At 39.0% G+C, this 14943-nt stretch overlaps 3 protein-coding genes across 3 annotated transcripts; all 3 read left to right on the forward strand.

Annotated features, from left to right (window-relative positions):
- Positions 1-3158: 3158 nt before the first annotated feature.
- On the forward strand, positions 3159-3585 carry LOC114554165 (histone H4). The gene has a single exon (XM_028575818.1). It carries the CDS (start codon positions 3224-3226, stop codon positions 3533-3535), a length of 312 nt encoding a protein of 103 aa, XP_028431619.1. The 5' UTR covers positions 3159-3223; the 3' UTR covers positions 3536-3585.
- Positions 3586-10252: 6667 nt separating this feature from the next.
- LOC114554161 (histone H2B) lies at positions 10253-10684 on the forward strand. The gene has a single exon (XM_028575815.1). The coding sequence runs from the start codon at positions 10269-10271 to the stop codon at positions 10644-10646; it is 378 nt and encodes a 125-aa protein (XP_028431616.1). The 5' UTR covers positions 10253-10268; the 3' UTR covers positions 10647-10684.
- A 3035-nt stretch (positions 10685-13719) lies between these two features.
- On the forward strand, positions 13720-14669 carry LOC114554156 (histone H1-like). The gene has a single exon (XM_028575810.1). The coding sequence runs from the start codon at positions 13853-13855 to the stop codon at positions 14438-14440; it is 588 nt and encodes a 195-aa protein (XP_028431611.1). The 5' UTR covers positions 13720-13852; the 3' UTR covers positions 14441-14669.
- Positions 14670-14943: the final 274 nt, after the last annotated feature.

The raw sequence follows: 14943 nt of genomic DNA on the forward strand, positions 1-14943 counted from the left end.
TTTCTATTCAAGAATCTGTTTCTTCTCACAATAACAGAGTCTGACTGGACTGATGAAAAGTACAGAGCAGGACGGTGCACTTAAACACACCATGAGAACTGTGGAGACTCAGCCCATCCCGGTCGGTGTCTCCTCTGTGCAGTCTGGATGCCACTTTGTGTTTTCTCTTCACCGATAATAGCCTTCAAATTAAATTAGGACGAAGTGCTGCAGTCTGACAGAGACAGGGCCGATAGCGGACTCGTGTGTCTTCATGTTGAAGTCCCGCAGAGCTCTGATGCTCTCTGCGTTTTGTCTTTGGAGCCTCTAAACCTCACCTCTTCCCCCCCGTGAACAGCACTGCTCAGCGGCTTTTCCCACTCCTTTCTCCCCTAAAAGTATTTAAAATACATCAGAGCCCCATTAAAAGCCGTTTTCCAGCTGGCCCACATGTGTGTTCAGGGACTCGACGTTAAAACAACCATCTGCTGTTGGTGAGATTGTAATAAACTGAAGGTTTTCTCGTGGCAGCAAACACAGTGAAGATGGCCGAGTTTAGCCAGACTTTCTATCAGTCTGTGAACAGCTCCTCTGCTGAGGAATACGTTTAATATAAATAGTTAGTAGGCTAGTTCTTCTGATCAAACGGACAAAAATGGATTATATCCACATCTTTTTTGTCAATTTACAGTATATTAACCATCAGACCAAACCCCATTAAAATAAATACCATTCCTGAAAATTGGAAAACTACATTAAGTTATTCTATGTATGCTGCTGAGGTTGAAAGTACTGACTGACTGACTGACTGAAATTTAGATTTGGACTTCCTTTTAATTAAACCTCAGATCAATACAGCAGCTCAGATTCTACAGCGCTCTATGAATTAAGGCATTTCTCCCTACAGCTCAAAATGACCCAATAATTTTAGCAGTTCTTTAATCATTTCTATTCTTTTCCCTCTTGGTTATTATGGGGATCCATTTGTGCCAAAATGATGTCACACGCTCAACTGAAGATGTGGAGAAACAATCAATGTAACTTTAACCTGTACTTCTGTCCTCTTGTTATTGAACTGTGTTCTTATGAATATCGTCCTGACGTGTTGTACTGTGTAGTGGGATCCATAATAAATCTGCATCGAGGCTTTTGTCATATGGTATTGGCCTTGGCACAACAACCCAGTCAAACTGCACATCAGGACGACATTTGTTGCCCCCTTGAAAAGAAACCTCCTTTTGTTGGGCAACGCTATATTCCTCGGTACTACATTCTTTTTGTATAGTTTTAATGAAGCAGCCGGATATGAAACAGCTTTTTTTTTCTCCACAAACTGAACTCAAAGCAACCCTGATCTTCTTGGCAAGAGTTTAGTCTTTTGGCTATTTTTTTGTGAGGCCTTTCAAAGCCATGGTCTCGCCTGATAATTGTTATAATGTACATCCTAAATGTTTTCTATGATACTGTCACCTACATTTACTTTCATCTCTTGGCTCTTTTCCATTAAGTCAAATTCTGGATACAGAACAAGACATTTTATTTGCACGCAACTCCTAAAGCTCTATGAGACACAATAACAGCACAATTATGCCTGAAGTCATTAAAGAAAGAGTGGCCCCAGGACACTCCTTTGATGGACCCAACAACTATTGTTGGTTCAAGCCGTTAGATAAGCTATCTTGCTGTGAATAGTTTGTGGGGGCTGTGAAATTAAATGATGGCCTTGCTGTGCTATAGAGATGGAAACCTTGCGGCTACAAAGATGGAAATGTTGTGCTTTAGAGATGATAATGTTGAGCTACAAAGATGGAAATATTGGTACAGCTTGAATCTGACTTGGACTGACAACGTGTAAATGTGCAATCAGCACACACAAAAGGATAACACGATGCATGAGATATATTTAGTGACAAAAATTGGTTAAACTGCTCATAGACAGACAGACAGACAGTTGCAGTCAAACGTATTTAGGGAAATTGACTTCTTTCAAAATGTAGTTTCTTCCATTGACATGTTCCTTATGTGAGCTTCTGACTCTAACTGTTCAGTAGGCTATTATGTTTTTATCATATCTGTTCTCCTGATGTTTCTGATCAGTCACAAACCGACCGGAGGGATTTTTGCAATTCCTAGAACCTTTTTTTTTCTTGTGTTCGACTGGACCAATTTGGGGATTATTAAGTTCCTCTGACCGCAGTTCCTGTAACTCTTTCAGCTCCTACTTCAGGGCAGGGTCTTTTCCCTTTTCCACATAGTGGTGGTTAGATGGCTGTGATTATAATAACAAAAGGTCAGTTCCTATGGCCACTTGGGCAGTGTGAATGCAAATGTCAAAACCGGTTTTGGGGGAGTAGTTAGTAGAACTGTTTAGAAGTGGACTGTTCCTAGAACTATGTTCCTGTAACTACCTGGTCAGAAAGGCTATGGCTATTTACCACAGAGGGAGTGTCTACTAAAAGATGCTGACAACAATAAATATATATATATATATATATATATATATATATATATATATATATATATATATATATATATATATAGTTAGAGTACCTCTCTGTGATTTGTTACATTTAGTAATGATTCCCTCCCCAGCTCACCATGATGTTATCTCGTGCTGCCATCTTGTGTTCAACAATGTAACACATTACATTATGAACCTCTGTGTCATTATATAAAAAAATAACATTTTAAAACTGACTGTATTCTAAGGGTGATGTTAAGTCTTTTTCCTGAAACTAGACTGAAAAAGTCAGGTAGCTGTGAACTAAAATCAAGTACAATAAAGCTTGATTTTAGAAAATACCTGAAACAAACCAAACTGTTATTATCAGGACTTTATTTACAGAGAAAGATGAACAGACAGAAGGAGATGCCATGAGTTATCATAATTTAGGCCAACTAATTCATAGAAAACAAAGGACTTTATATTATTATAATACATGTTAAACAAAAGTCAGGTAGGCCTATATGAGGCTGTAAACCTGACCTCAGAAGTATAAAACTAGGCCTACTATAGAGGCAGGAAGACACGAAGGCTAAAACAAATACATGAATATATAATCATCAAAAGGAAAGACGTTAAGTTTTGAAAAATAATGTGGGCAGGGCTGCTGGGTTTGGCTTCGCCCACCGAAGTTGGCGCCACCTGTCCTCTCTTACGTCCGCAGATAAGATGTAAATACAGCCGGTCTGGTGATGTTGAACTCATTCGTTTCTGGCGATCCAACATCGACTGAACTTGAAAATGTCTGGAAGAGGCAAGGGAGGAAAAGGACTCGGTAAAGGAGGCGCTAAGCGTCACCGTAAAGTTCTCCGGGATAACATCCAGGGCATCACCAAGCCCGCCATCCGTCGTCTGGCTCGTCGCGGTGGAGTGAAGCGTATCTCCGGTCTGATCTACGAGGAGACCCGCGGTGTGCTGAAGGTGTTCCTGGAGAACGTGATCCGTGATGCCGTCACCTACACCGAGCACGCTAAGAGGAAGACCGTGACCGCCATGGATGTGGTGTACGCTCTGAAGAGGCAGGGCCGCACTCTGTACGGCTTCGGAGGTTAAACCTGATCCGGAGAAACTACAACAACACAACGGCTCTTTTAAGAGCCACACACTTCATCTAAAAACCAGTTTTCTATTGTCAATTACTTTGTGGAAATTATTATTTAACAACGTTATAAATATATAACGTGTTTTTTTTTTTTTTTTTTTTTTTTTTTTGTGAGTTAATGTGGATTAAATCAATGTAAGTGGTTTAACCCTTGTATCGTCTTCGGGTCAAATTTGACACGTCTATAAAATTTCTTTATCATAAATGTGTTTCTTTCAACCAAATTAACCAAAAACCGCATGGGTGGTTCCCAATTAAGTTCTTCGCAAGTAAAATGAACGATCACTGCTTTCATAAAATTTTTGGGTGTTTAAATTTTATTCCATTTACGCGCACACACACACGTACATGAATGCACATGCGGAGACACACAAACACCCGCACACACATACACCACCCCCCAAACGCACACATTCATACAAACAGCAGCTGAGAACTACCTCATGTGATTGATCGCATTATTGTGCTTTCCAGTACATGGAAATGCACCCAAACACACACACATGGACAACAAACATGCACATGTACACCTGTGCGCGCACATGCATTCACACACACACACACACACACGCACACAGAAAAAGCTGAGACCTGCAATATATCAAACTATTGAGATGTCCTGACATAAAAATTTACACAGACACACGTGCACACACACACAAATACAAACCTACAGACACGACTTCAAACTACAGTTTTGTAAACTTGTTATAATACCTTTGATGTGTCTTTTCCTAAAAGGAGCCAAGTAAACTTTCAGTAAATTATTTTTTTCCTTTTTGGTAGCTCTGCTTTGTTTGTGAATACAATTGCATTCGTTAATTTTAACCTGGTTATATAATAATTGTCACATACTAACCATTAATCCAAACACAACTTTCTCAATATCTCAGATCTCAACTGATTTTACTCAGAAAGTAGGTATAATTTTATGTAAATGAGGTCTGTTGACCATAAAAAACTAGTTGAGATGAATTGGAATGAAGTTGAATAAAAGTGGTAACACAGATTTGAGACATTAATTATAATTGCCTATGCTTTATAAACACGCAAAGCAGATCAGGTCACTTTTTTGCCCAGGAAGACACCAGGTGTGATTATTGGCTGCCATTCAAAATAATAAAATGGTTTCAAAACCATATCCTCACTAATCACTACCATAATTATAACAGTCAGTGATTATTCACAAACATAGGTTCATCTGATCTTACCTATAATGAAAATAATTCATAATTTATGCTTATTTTACCCCTAAAATTAGGTATTATTTCATGTAAATGAAGTTTATTCACCATAAATTCCAAAAATAAGTGTAAAACTAGTGGTAATATATTCGAAAGAAGTTGATAAGAAGGTGTAAAATAGAATTGGTTGATAATTTATGCTTTATGCTTTATTAATAGCCAAAACAGACCGGATCAATTTGGACCCGGGAGGACAACAAGTGTGATTATTGGCTGCCATTAAAAAAATTGAAATAGTTTCCAAACAGTATTTTCACTAAACTTTGACTTATACCAGTCTGTGATAACCCATCAACATATGTTCCCATTGACCTCAATGTAATCTGTCTGTAATAAATTGCAGATTCAAATATTAAGTGTGTCACAGCTTAGGACATTATGTAAATTTATGAATGATCTTCCTAGCAAATGCGTCTTGATCCCAGATTTGGTGCTAAATGAACCCATTTTGTGGCACATTAGTACACTGAGACTTTGAGGAACACCATAGAAAAAAAAACCACACTGATTTGCTATCAAAAACTTCAAAGTTCTTTATTTGTCATGTGCACAACAATACGGACAACCTATTTTGTTGGCAATGAAAATGTTAGGTCTCAGGCATCTCCTACACTGCTCAATATCTAACTAAATAGGAAACTTTAACCCACTAGAAAAAGCTAAATCTTGTATTTAAGACAACACAATAATATATTGCAAATTAAGATACAGGGCTAAATATTAACTGAAATACAAAAAAGTGAAATGACATAATAAATACAGTAGTGAGATGAATAAGATTGAAGAAGTGTATATGCAGGATGAGAAGCATGATGAGTTCAATGTCCTGCGGGATGAAGCATTGCCTGAGCCTGGAGGTGCACGACCGGATGCTTTGGGAAAAAGTTCCTAATAGATTAAAGTGGATTAAATGTGATACTATGTAGCGATGCCACATGCCAGGTAACGTTTGTACAAATGTCAGATCGTGAATGAAGAAAAGTGCTGAATGCAACATATCCATGTTTTGCTAAACTTGAGTGATTATTCTTTTTTTTTTCTGTTCATTACATTTCTGTTCAATCAAGCGTTTATAAAATGGTAATAAAACGTGGAATTTTCTCAACTTATTTATTACCGCTTTTAAAAGTCTTAAAAAAAAAGTTTTACAGTAAAAGTTAGTTACGCTATATTCTGCCAAATATTAAAATCGTACCCAGTGAATGAATGTGCAAAAATAAAGTGCATTATGTATAAGTGCAACCTACTTTCAACCTTCTGTTGAACATAAACATAACTGCTGCTTCAGCCTGCTGCACACTATCAGTCTAAATATCAGCTAGAAATCAGACCTTTGGACTGAAACACCCCCTGTATTACATGTGAAGGTACAACATTTAGCAGAGGAGGTAAGACAAAAGAATTCCCACCTTGTAACCTGGTGTTAAAGAACCTGTGTGAGGCCTTCTTACTGGAGAGAGATCAGAGAGTTTCAGAGGCTCTCTGCAGTCTGCACTCTGAGAAACTCAAACTCTTCTGTCTGGACCATCAGCAGCCGATGTGTGTGTCATCTGCAGAGATTCCGAAAAACACACCAACCACAGATTCAGACCCACCGATGAAGCTGCATGACAACACAAGAAGGAACTTCAGGAAACTCTGGAGCCCTTAAAGGAGAAGTTAAAGCTTTTTGAGGAAGTTAAGGTGAAATGTGATCAAACAGCAGAACACATGAAGGTCCAGGCCCGATGCACAGATTAAGGAGCAGTTTAAGAAGCTTCACCAGATCCTAGAAGAGGAAGAAGAGGCCAGGATGGCTGCTCTGAGGGAGGAAGAGGAGCAGAAGAGTAAGAGGATGAAGGAGAGGATGGAGGAAGGGAAGCATACCGTCTGGATTTTGGGTAATAGGGTTCTTTAAAGGTAAATACTTAGAATGGTCACCATCAGCTCCACCCACTTTTCTTGTAGTGCAGAAGAAGCTCCAGAGGATCAGAGTAAATCTGGACTGGAACAGAGGAAAGCTGTCATTCTCTGATCCTGATAGTAGCACAAACATACACACCTTCACACACACTTTCACTTGGAGGATGTTTCTATTCATCAACACTGGGGAAAAAGTCCCACTGAAGATATCACCATTTACGGTGTGTGTGACAGGGGAACAGAACAGTTAGACATAAAGAGGATGATTATATTCATGATGTTGTTTATTTCCTTAAAGTGCTCATATTATGCTTTTTGGTGCTTTATTACCCACTGTAGATTACTGAGTTAGCAATACTGTAGCCTACTGTAAGGTCATATAGTCGCGATTAATGTTTTGCTCGGACAGAAAATCATTCATTTACAATAAGAGAATACGTTACCTGGCTCTGTTCCGAGGTAATATGATCAACCACACATACATGATCAAGGTAATGCAACATGTAGTGTGTTCCACTCTATTTACTTGTAAACTTGTAATTGTTTAATTGTGGGCTCGCTCAAGTAAATTACTTTACTTTTAATTAAATGAATAGGCCTTTTAAGTTTAAATAAAAAAGTAAGAGTGAACCGGCAAACCAAGAAAACCACCACACTAGTTTTTAAGATATTTCAGTCTGGACCAAAGAGGTGGACCGACAGAAATCACCAAACATAATGAATTGGGAAGGCTGCTTCAGCTGTGAAATGTTAACATACAGAAGAGAACATTTTTAACAAAAAACTTTAAACTGGGAATAAAAAATAAGTGACCCCACAGTGTGACAGAGACGTATGAGCTGGAGACAGGCTGAGACAGAGAGGCTGAAGACTTCAAGATGAGAAAGCATCTATTTTATTAAAGTTATATTCCTTTTTTTCTTCATATCAAACGTGAGAAACTGGAACTTGTTGTCACTTAACTTCATACTGTGTAACTCCGTTTGCAGAAAGGGAAATATACTCTCTATAACCTCAAACAATGAGAAGCGATTGCATGACTTTAGTTTAAAATCTTAAATTTCAGCAGGTAAACTGCAGTCTGGAGGTCTTTTAAGGCCAGACACTACAGGCAAAAACATCTTTCAGACAACCCAAATACACAGCCAGCTATTTATTTCACTACACTTTGTCTGTTTGTGCCTTCATATTTTTACTAAATTCCCCAAAAGTTAGCATAAGATAATGCCTCATTTGCAAATTTAAATATAACTTTTCAGAAAACACAACGGCCCTTTTAAGAGCCACAAACTTCATCTGAAGACACACTTCTGTATGTCCTAAGTTATGCGATCGTAGATCCATTGGGTTCTTGAAATATAAATGTATTGCCAATTAGGCAACAACGTGGTTGAAACCTTATGGTTATCAAACCTCCTAGCAAGAAGTCAGCTCTGGGCTTATTTTGTTTTTCTGTTGATTACGTAATACTACGAATTTGGTTAATCTGAATTGTCTGAGAGTAAAACATGTTTGTCAATGGAATTACACACGTTCTTTCCAATAAACTGAATGAGGAATACATGATAGGCCTACCACAATGTGTCCTATAATAGCCCATGTATTGAAACATAAAAACATGAATTCAAATTATATTTCACTCTCAATATGGTCACTGTTCTATATCAAACTGTTTTTTGATTAATTCATAGCTCTGTTCCTTATGTTTAGGATCCATTATTCAGTCTTTCACACTGACCGTTAATGTTAAAGTAGGGTTTTTACACCTTCATATTTGACACACTTCCTGATATCCGTTGACGTGTAAAGTGCCAAGCAGCTATAGAAACTTTATCAGAGTCCTGACACATTAAAAACTCCAGTAAACATCTACAGTGTGGCGTATTTTGATGATTTTTCAAAGGAAACGGAAAATCAGCTTTTTAATGTTAATGCAACTGGTTGAGGCAATGGGAGAGATTATCTGCAAAGTAACCAGTAAAAGTAAAGCATTTTAATAATTGTGTATGTAACAGAACATGGAAATATAAGTACAAGTACCTACATACAACTTATTACAATCTTTCACGATATATTCCTCGGTTACAAGTTTTTTATTTCTCCTTTATTACGAACGTGAAATGTAAAGTAGAAAATGTACATTCATATCATAACTTTATTATGTACCAACCAAAACAGTCATATACATGTTTTACGTAAGTACAAAAAGAGTAAATATAGAAAATAGAGCATTTGACAAACATACAAGAGCATACTAACTTCAAATAATTTAATTAAATACCTCATACACCATGAGAAAGTAAATAAAATAGAGGTCTAGTCAGGAATCACAATGTGCATGTTTTCCTAAACATTAAATAGGATATACTATACAAATTGTGGTTTGAAAACAGAAAATCTACTTCCATGGTACATTGTTTGGCCATTAGAATCACACTATTAAACAAGTTACAAGTCTGATATCTAAAATAGCCTCAGTTCAGAGCCATTCTTTTATTTTTTTATAAAAGTACTTTATTAAAGTTTATGCAATACAAGTTTATAAATACAGTAGACGTAATAACATACAAAAACAAGACAAAACATGTGCAAACCATTGCATAATGTGCAAAATATAATAGTATGCATAAAATGTGCTTAGTGTAAGATCTTTCATAAAGTGCTGTGAGTTTATACAGTGTGGCTGTCTATCACAGTCTGCTGTAGAAACCTTGTAGGCCTACATCTGGTCTTCCACAGTTTTAGACAAACAATTTACAGGATTTTTTGTTGTGGTTGTATCAGCTCTTTATGTTTTGTAGCCAACTGTCAAAAGCTCTCAAAGTCTTTTAAATAGTTGACTTTTTTTTAATAACTCTTTCCGGAGCAGTGTACACATGTTTGACCTGATATTTTTCACCCCTATAATAACAATCAATCATTAGTAATCTACCTGAAATTAAATCTCTTCTTCGGATTATAATAACATCATTCGTTTAAAAAATATACACCAACACCATTGGTTTTACTTTCCCCAATAGATATTATACTCTGTCCTTTGTTCCACATATTACACACATCAGTGACATCGTTATAAGTGCTCAGTCTGAGCTCCTGAGTAGCCTACACAGAATGTCAAAGTCAGTGTCTAACAGAAATTTCTGTTTTTTGGCTCTGAGAGTACTTGACTGGATGCCGCAAGCGTCCCAGGTGGATACTTTAAGACAGGTCATGGTGGTTTGGGGAGAGAATATAGGCTTACTACGGCGTTGGTTTATCATCCAGGCGTTTATTATTGGTTTTATTAATTGTAGCTCAAGCTCTTTTTTTCTTTGTAACTTCCTCAAAATTAATGAGAGGTTCAAAGCCGTTCAATGTCTCCTAACGGCTCTGGCTCTGGAAGGATTATTTTGTGTTGGCGCATGCTCAGTCTCAGTCCCAAAGTTTAGCCAATCCTGTGCGAGTAACAGCACAGTCTCATTTGCATCAAGTGCACATAAAGCCGGCATCCGGAACGTCATTTTGTTATCTGTTTCAGGAACACCAACCCGGAGTAACAATGCCAGCAGAAGCTACCGTGAAAGCGCCCAAGAAGGGCTCCAAGAAAGCCGTGACTAAGACCGCCGCTAAGGGCGGCAAGAAGAGGAGAAAGAGCAGGAAGGAGAGCTACGCCATCTACGTCTACAAGGTGCTGAAACAGGTCCACCCCGACACCGGCATCTCCTCCAAGGCCATGGGCATCATGAACTCGTTTGTGAGCGACATCTTTGAGCGCATCGCCGGTGAGGCCTCCCGTCTGGCTCACTACAACAAGCGCTCCACCATCACTTCCAGGGAGATCCAGACCGCCGTGAGACTGCTGCTTCCCGGGGAGCTGGCCAAGCACGCCGTGTCTGAGGGCACCAAGGCCGTCACAAAGTACACCAGCTCCAAGTAAACCATCCTGCTGCTGTAATCTACTAAAACAACGGCTCTTTTAAGAGCCACCCACTTCTTCTTAGAGAGCAAAGTTTCATTTAGTGATGTGTTTGATTAGAAAATACTTTTTTTTTATTTTATATTTTTTTCTACGCGTTCTTATAGTAAAATTGCCTTGTATGGGATTTGTGTAGGTTTATTTTCATACTTTCTGTACCTACCTTCTTTCACTGTGGGTCAAAGGGGAAACTCATTTTCATTTCCTCTGTCCTGGCACATATTGCAGAGTTTAGATTAAAGTTGACTTAACTTGAAATGACAAAACTCCTTGTAATGTCCACAAATGTATCCCACTACTTTACTTTTTTTGAAGAAAATGAATTAACTATCCTTGTAGACTTTACAGGTTACCATATTGTTTTTACTTCATAGCTGTGAGCAGTATCCAAATGAACCTGCTGTTAAACCAACAACTCTGCTCTCTAAAAGCAAAACAATGACTTGAATAAGATCTTCGTCCGCTTATCCGGTGTCGGGTCGCGGGGGGAGCAGCTCCAGCAGGGGACCCCAAACTTCCCTTTCCCGAGCAACATTAACCAGCTCCGACTGGGGGATCCCGAGGCGTTCCCACGCCAGGTTGGAGATATAATCCCTCCACCTAGTCCTGGGTCTTCCCCGAGGCCTCCTCCCAGCTGGACGTGCCTGGAACACCTCCCTAGGGAGGCGCCAGGGGGCATCCTTACCAAATGCCCGAACCACCTCAACTGGCTCCTTTCGACGCAAAGGAGCAGCGGCTCTACTCCGAGCTCCTCACGGATGACTGAGCTTCTCACCCTATCTCTAAGGGAGACGCCAGCCACCCTCCTGAGGAAACCCATTTCGGCCGCTTGTACCCTGCCAGTAGCATATGCTTGTCTCAAAGATTAAGCCATGCAAGTCTAAGTACACACGGCCGGTACAGTGAAACTGCGAATGGCTCATTAAATCAGTTAATAAGAATAAGATCTCTTGCTGCGAAATTTAAGCTTAACAGTATTTAATTCTCCAAGATCTATGCTCCTAAAACTATATATGGTTGTTGCATCTGCATTCAGAGTAGGTCATTTAAAACAATATTTTGGAAGCACCTTTATCCATTTAAAGGTGTGCTTTGGACCTCTTATTTAGGGTTCATGCAGTTACTTTAAGTAACTTGTTCTGACTTCATGGACAGTAACTGTAAATATATTGCATTTCAGTCTTTACGACAAAGAACAAACCACTGTGCACACACAAGGACAGTGCTTCTGTTTCTTGTTAGTTTCTTCCCAGGAGCAGCATGGTAAACTTTTCCCAAAAAATCCAGTAGGAGTTTTGCAAATTGTAAACTTGCAAGATACCCAGTCTTTGTCATAATGTCACTGAGGTTTGAGTCACAGACCATAATATTTTGCAGATTGTCTTTAGATGTCTTTTCAAAATAATTTCAGAGTCTTCCAGTTAAGTGGTTTGATGATGGTCTTCATGAGAAGAAACATAATGGCAATTAGTAATAGTTTTTTGTGCCATTTCATGCTTTTAACAGATAATTGATGTGCTCAAGCACTGTAGGCTACTTCAGAAATGATTCTGCTTTTTACTGCACTACATTGGTCTCAAAGCTGGAGTTAGACATACTACTATAACCGTAGATCCCAAAGTGGAGTCCGGGGTCCTTGAGGAGTTCCCAGGAAATCCCCAGAAAAAGGGGAAATACTATACTACTATAATTCCATCCATAAGTAACAACATGACACAATGAATGACTATTTTGGTCATGGATTGTAGGCCTATTCACTATGTAATCGCTCACACATAAAAACAGAGGTGGAAAGGAAATTGAAGACAAGCAAAAAATAACAAACTCAGCCTATTCACGTCAATGTGATGAACCAAAGGAAGCTTTTTTAAGTTATTATGAGAAACCTCAAAATAATGACGTAGAATCCCGCACTAGCCCGTTATTTTGAAAAAGTAGATCGTAGGCCTATCATTATTTTGAGATACAAAGGCTTCTAGGCTTCTAATTATAAAGACTTAACCCTCATGTTGTCCTTGGGTCACATTTGACCAGTTTTCAAATATTCTATGTCAAAAATATGCAATCTATCATAGGTTTCTCTGATCTTAAGTTTCATAATTTCTGGGTTTTTTTTAATCAAAAATTAGGTATAAGTTAATATGAATAAGGTTTATTGACTATGAAGTCCATAAATAAGCATTAAACTAGTGGTAATTATTTGGTATGAAGTTGGCTAAGAAGATGTAACACAATTGGGTGATAATGTATACCTTATGCTTTAAGAACAGGCAAAACAGACAGATGACAACACAAGGGTTAAGAGTCTTTTTTCATCACAATGGCGGAAAGTGGCATTACCATATGAAGCTTTCATGTTAGGCGTCATATTTTACAAAAACACATTTAAGATCCCACATTTCCTTGCATTTTTATTAACCGACAACATGACTAGTTGATAGGCTATTATAAATAATTGTGACCTGATCAGATCATGTTACAGAAAGATTTTGAGGCAAACTGAAGCTGGTTGCAGTGACAGACACAGATTCAGGGTTGTGTATAGCAGAATAGAGAAATATGAACCTGTGTTATGAGGCCCATCATGTCAGATCCATCATGTTAAGGATCAATGCCAGCCGAGAAACCTGTGTCAGGTAACTGCCTATAGCTTCACACCCAGCACCCAGTGTGTTTACCACCACTGAAAACGTCCCCAATTTAAACTAAATAAAACACATTAATACAGTTATTTCACTTTAATTCTATCCTCAAATGTCTCTGCTTACTTGTACACCACTGTCACATTTAATGCACATTACTTTTAGATATTTTTAAAGACAAAATGTGAGGAAAACTCGCTGTGAGTAGTCCGAAATGACTGTGTATCCGAGAGGTTTGAAGCCTCCTGTAATCAAATGAACGAGTCCTCGTCGCCAAACATGGGCTCAGTGTGAAGGGGGGAAGCTTTGCTTACCACTAAAATAACAATTTTGTTTTAAAACGTTTCTCTTCTATGAATTTTATCCTCAAATTGTGGAAGAGAAAACACAAAGTGTGGCCACATTTTCAGCAGGGCAGCTGAGCGGCTGTGTGTTGACTCTCCACGGTTCTCATGAGCTTTATAAGTCCCGCCTTCTGTCTGAGTAGGAACAGCAGACTGTAACGCGACAGAGAAAGACACAGACATGGCAGAAGAAGCTCCAGCAGCCCCCGCGGCGAAAGCCCCGGCCAAAGCCCCCAAGAAGAAGGCAGCTCCCCGGGCAAAGAGTGACGGGCCCTCCCTCCCGAAGCTCATCCTCGACGCCGTGACGGAGTCCAAGGACCGTAAAGGCACCTCGCTTCCGGCTATCAAAAAGACGTTGGCCACCAAAGGCATCGACCTGGAAAAGTCCAACAAACGCATCAACACCGCGGTGAAGAAGCTGGTGACCGACGGAAAGCTGGTTCAGAATAAAGGGGTTGGGGCTTCCGGATCCTTCAAGCTCCCCAAGGCTCAGCCTAAAGCCGCCAAAGCAGGCAAGAAAGCTCCCGTTAAAGTGAAGAAACCTGCTGCCAAGTCCCCGCAGAAGAAAACCGCAGCCAAGAAAACCGCCGCTAAGAAACCAGCTGCCAAGAAACCGGCAGCCAAGAAGTCTCCTGTGAAGAAAGCTGCCAAGAAGCCGGCAGTGAAATCTACACCCAAGAAGGCTGCCCCTAAAAAGGTCGCAAAGAAGAAGACCCCTGTGAAGAAAGCTCCGGCAAAGAAAGCTGCAGCGAAGAAGTCCAAGAAGTAAAGTGGCTCTTTAACCTGCACTCAGTGCACCAAAAGGCTCTTTTAAGAGCCACCACACATTCACAAGAGAGCTGTTTTCCCCCCAACATTACCATGTCTGTTTCCATTGTTTGTTTTTCTATTATCTATTCAACAAAAATTCCACACATTTTTGATTTTGAATATATTACAGTTCCATAGAGATTAAGATGTAATCAGCGCAACACAGTCCGATTACAAAGAAATTAACTATAATCATCCCAGAGATTTTTTTGATATATAAAATCTGATACACTGTCAATGATTACTTTACAATGTAATGTTTTATAAATTCTACAGATTCAATTAAATACAATCTAAATCTGAAAGTTACTTGTAATTCAAAATGTGTAAGAATTCATTTTTCTTCAAGAGATCAGAATCAAGTGTTCAATTCAATCAAGACAGACGAAAACAGCAGGAAACATAACCCACATGTGAAAGTAATTAAGGCGGAAGAAAGTAAGTAAAACAATATTCACATAA

This window comes from Perca flavescens, chromosome 4 (genome assembly GCF_004354835.1).
Source record: "Perca flavescens isolate YP-PL-M2 chromosome 4, PFLA_1.0, whole genome shotgun sequence".
Classification (NCBI taxonomy): domain Eukaryota; kingdom Metazoa; phylum Chordata; class Actinopteri; order Perciformes; family Percidae; genus Perca; species Perca flavescens.

Excerpts from the sequence above, each read along its gene's own strand:
- LOC114554165 (XM_028575818.1), top strand. The coding sequence starts at position 3,224 with ATGTCTGGAAGAGGCAAGGGAGGAAAAGGACTCGGTAAAGGAGGCGCT.
- LOC114554161 (XM_028575815.1), top strand. The coding sequence starts at position 10,269 with ATGCCAGCAGAAGCTACCGTGAAAGCGCCCAAGAAGGGCTCCAAGAAA.
- LOC114554156 (XM_028575810.1), top strand. The coding sequence starts at position 13,853 with ATGGCAGAAGAAGCTCCAGCAGCCCCCGCGGCGAAAGCCCCGGCCAAA.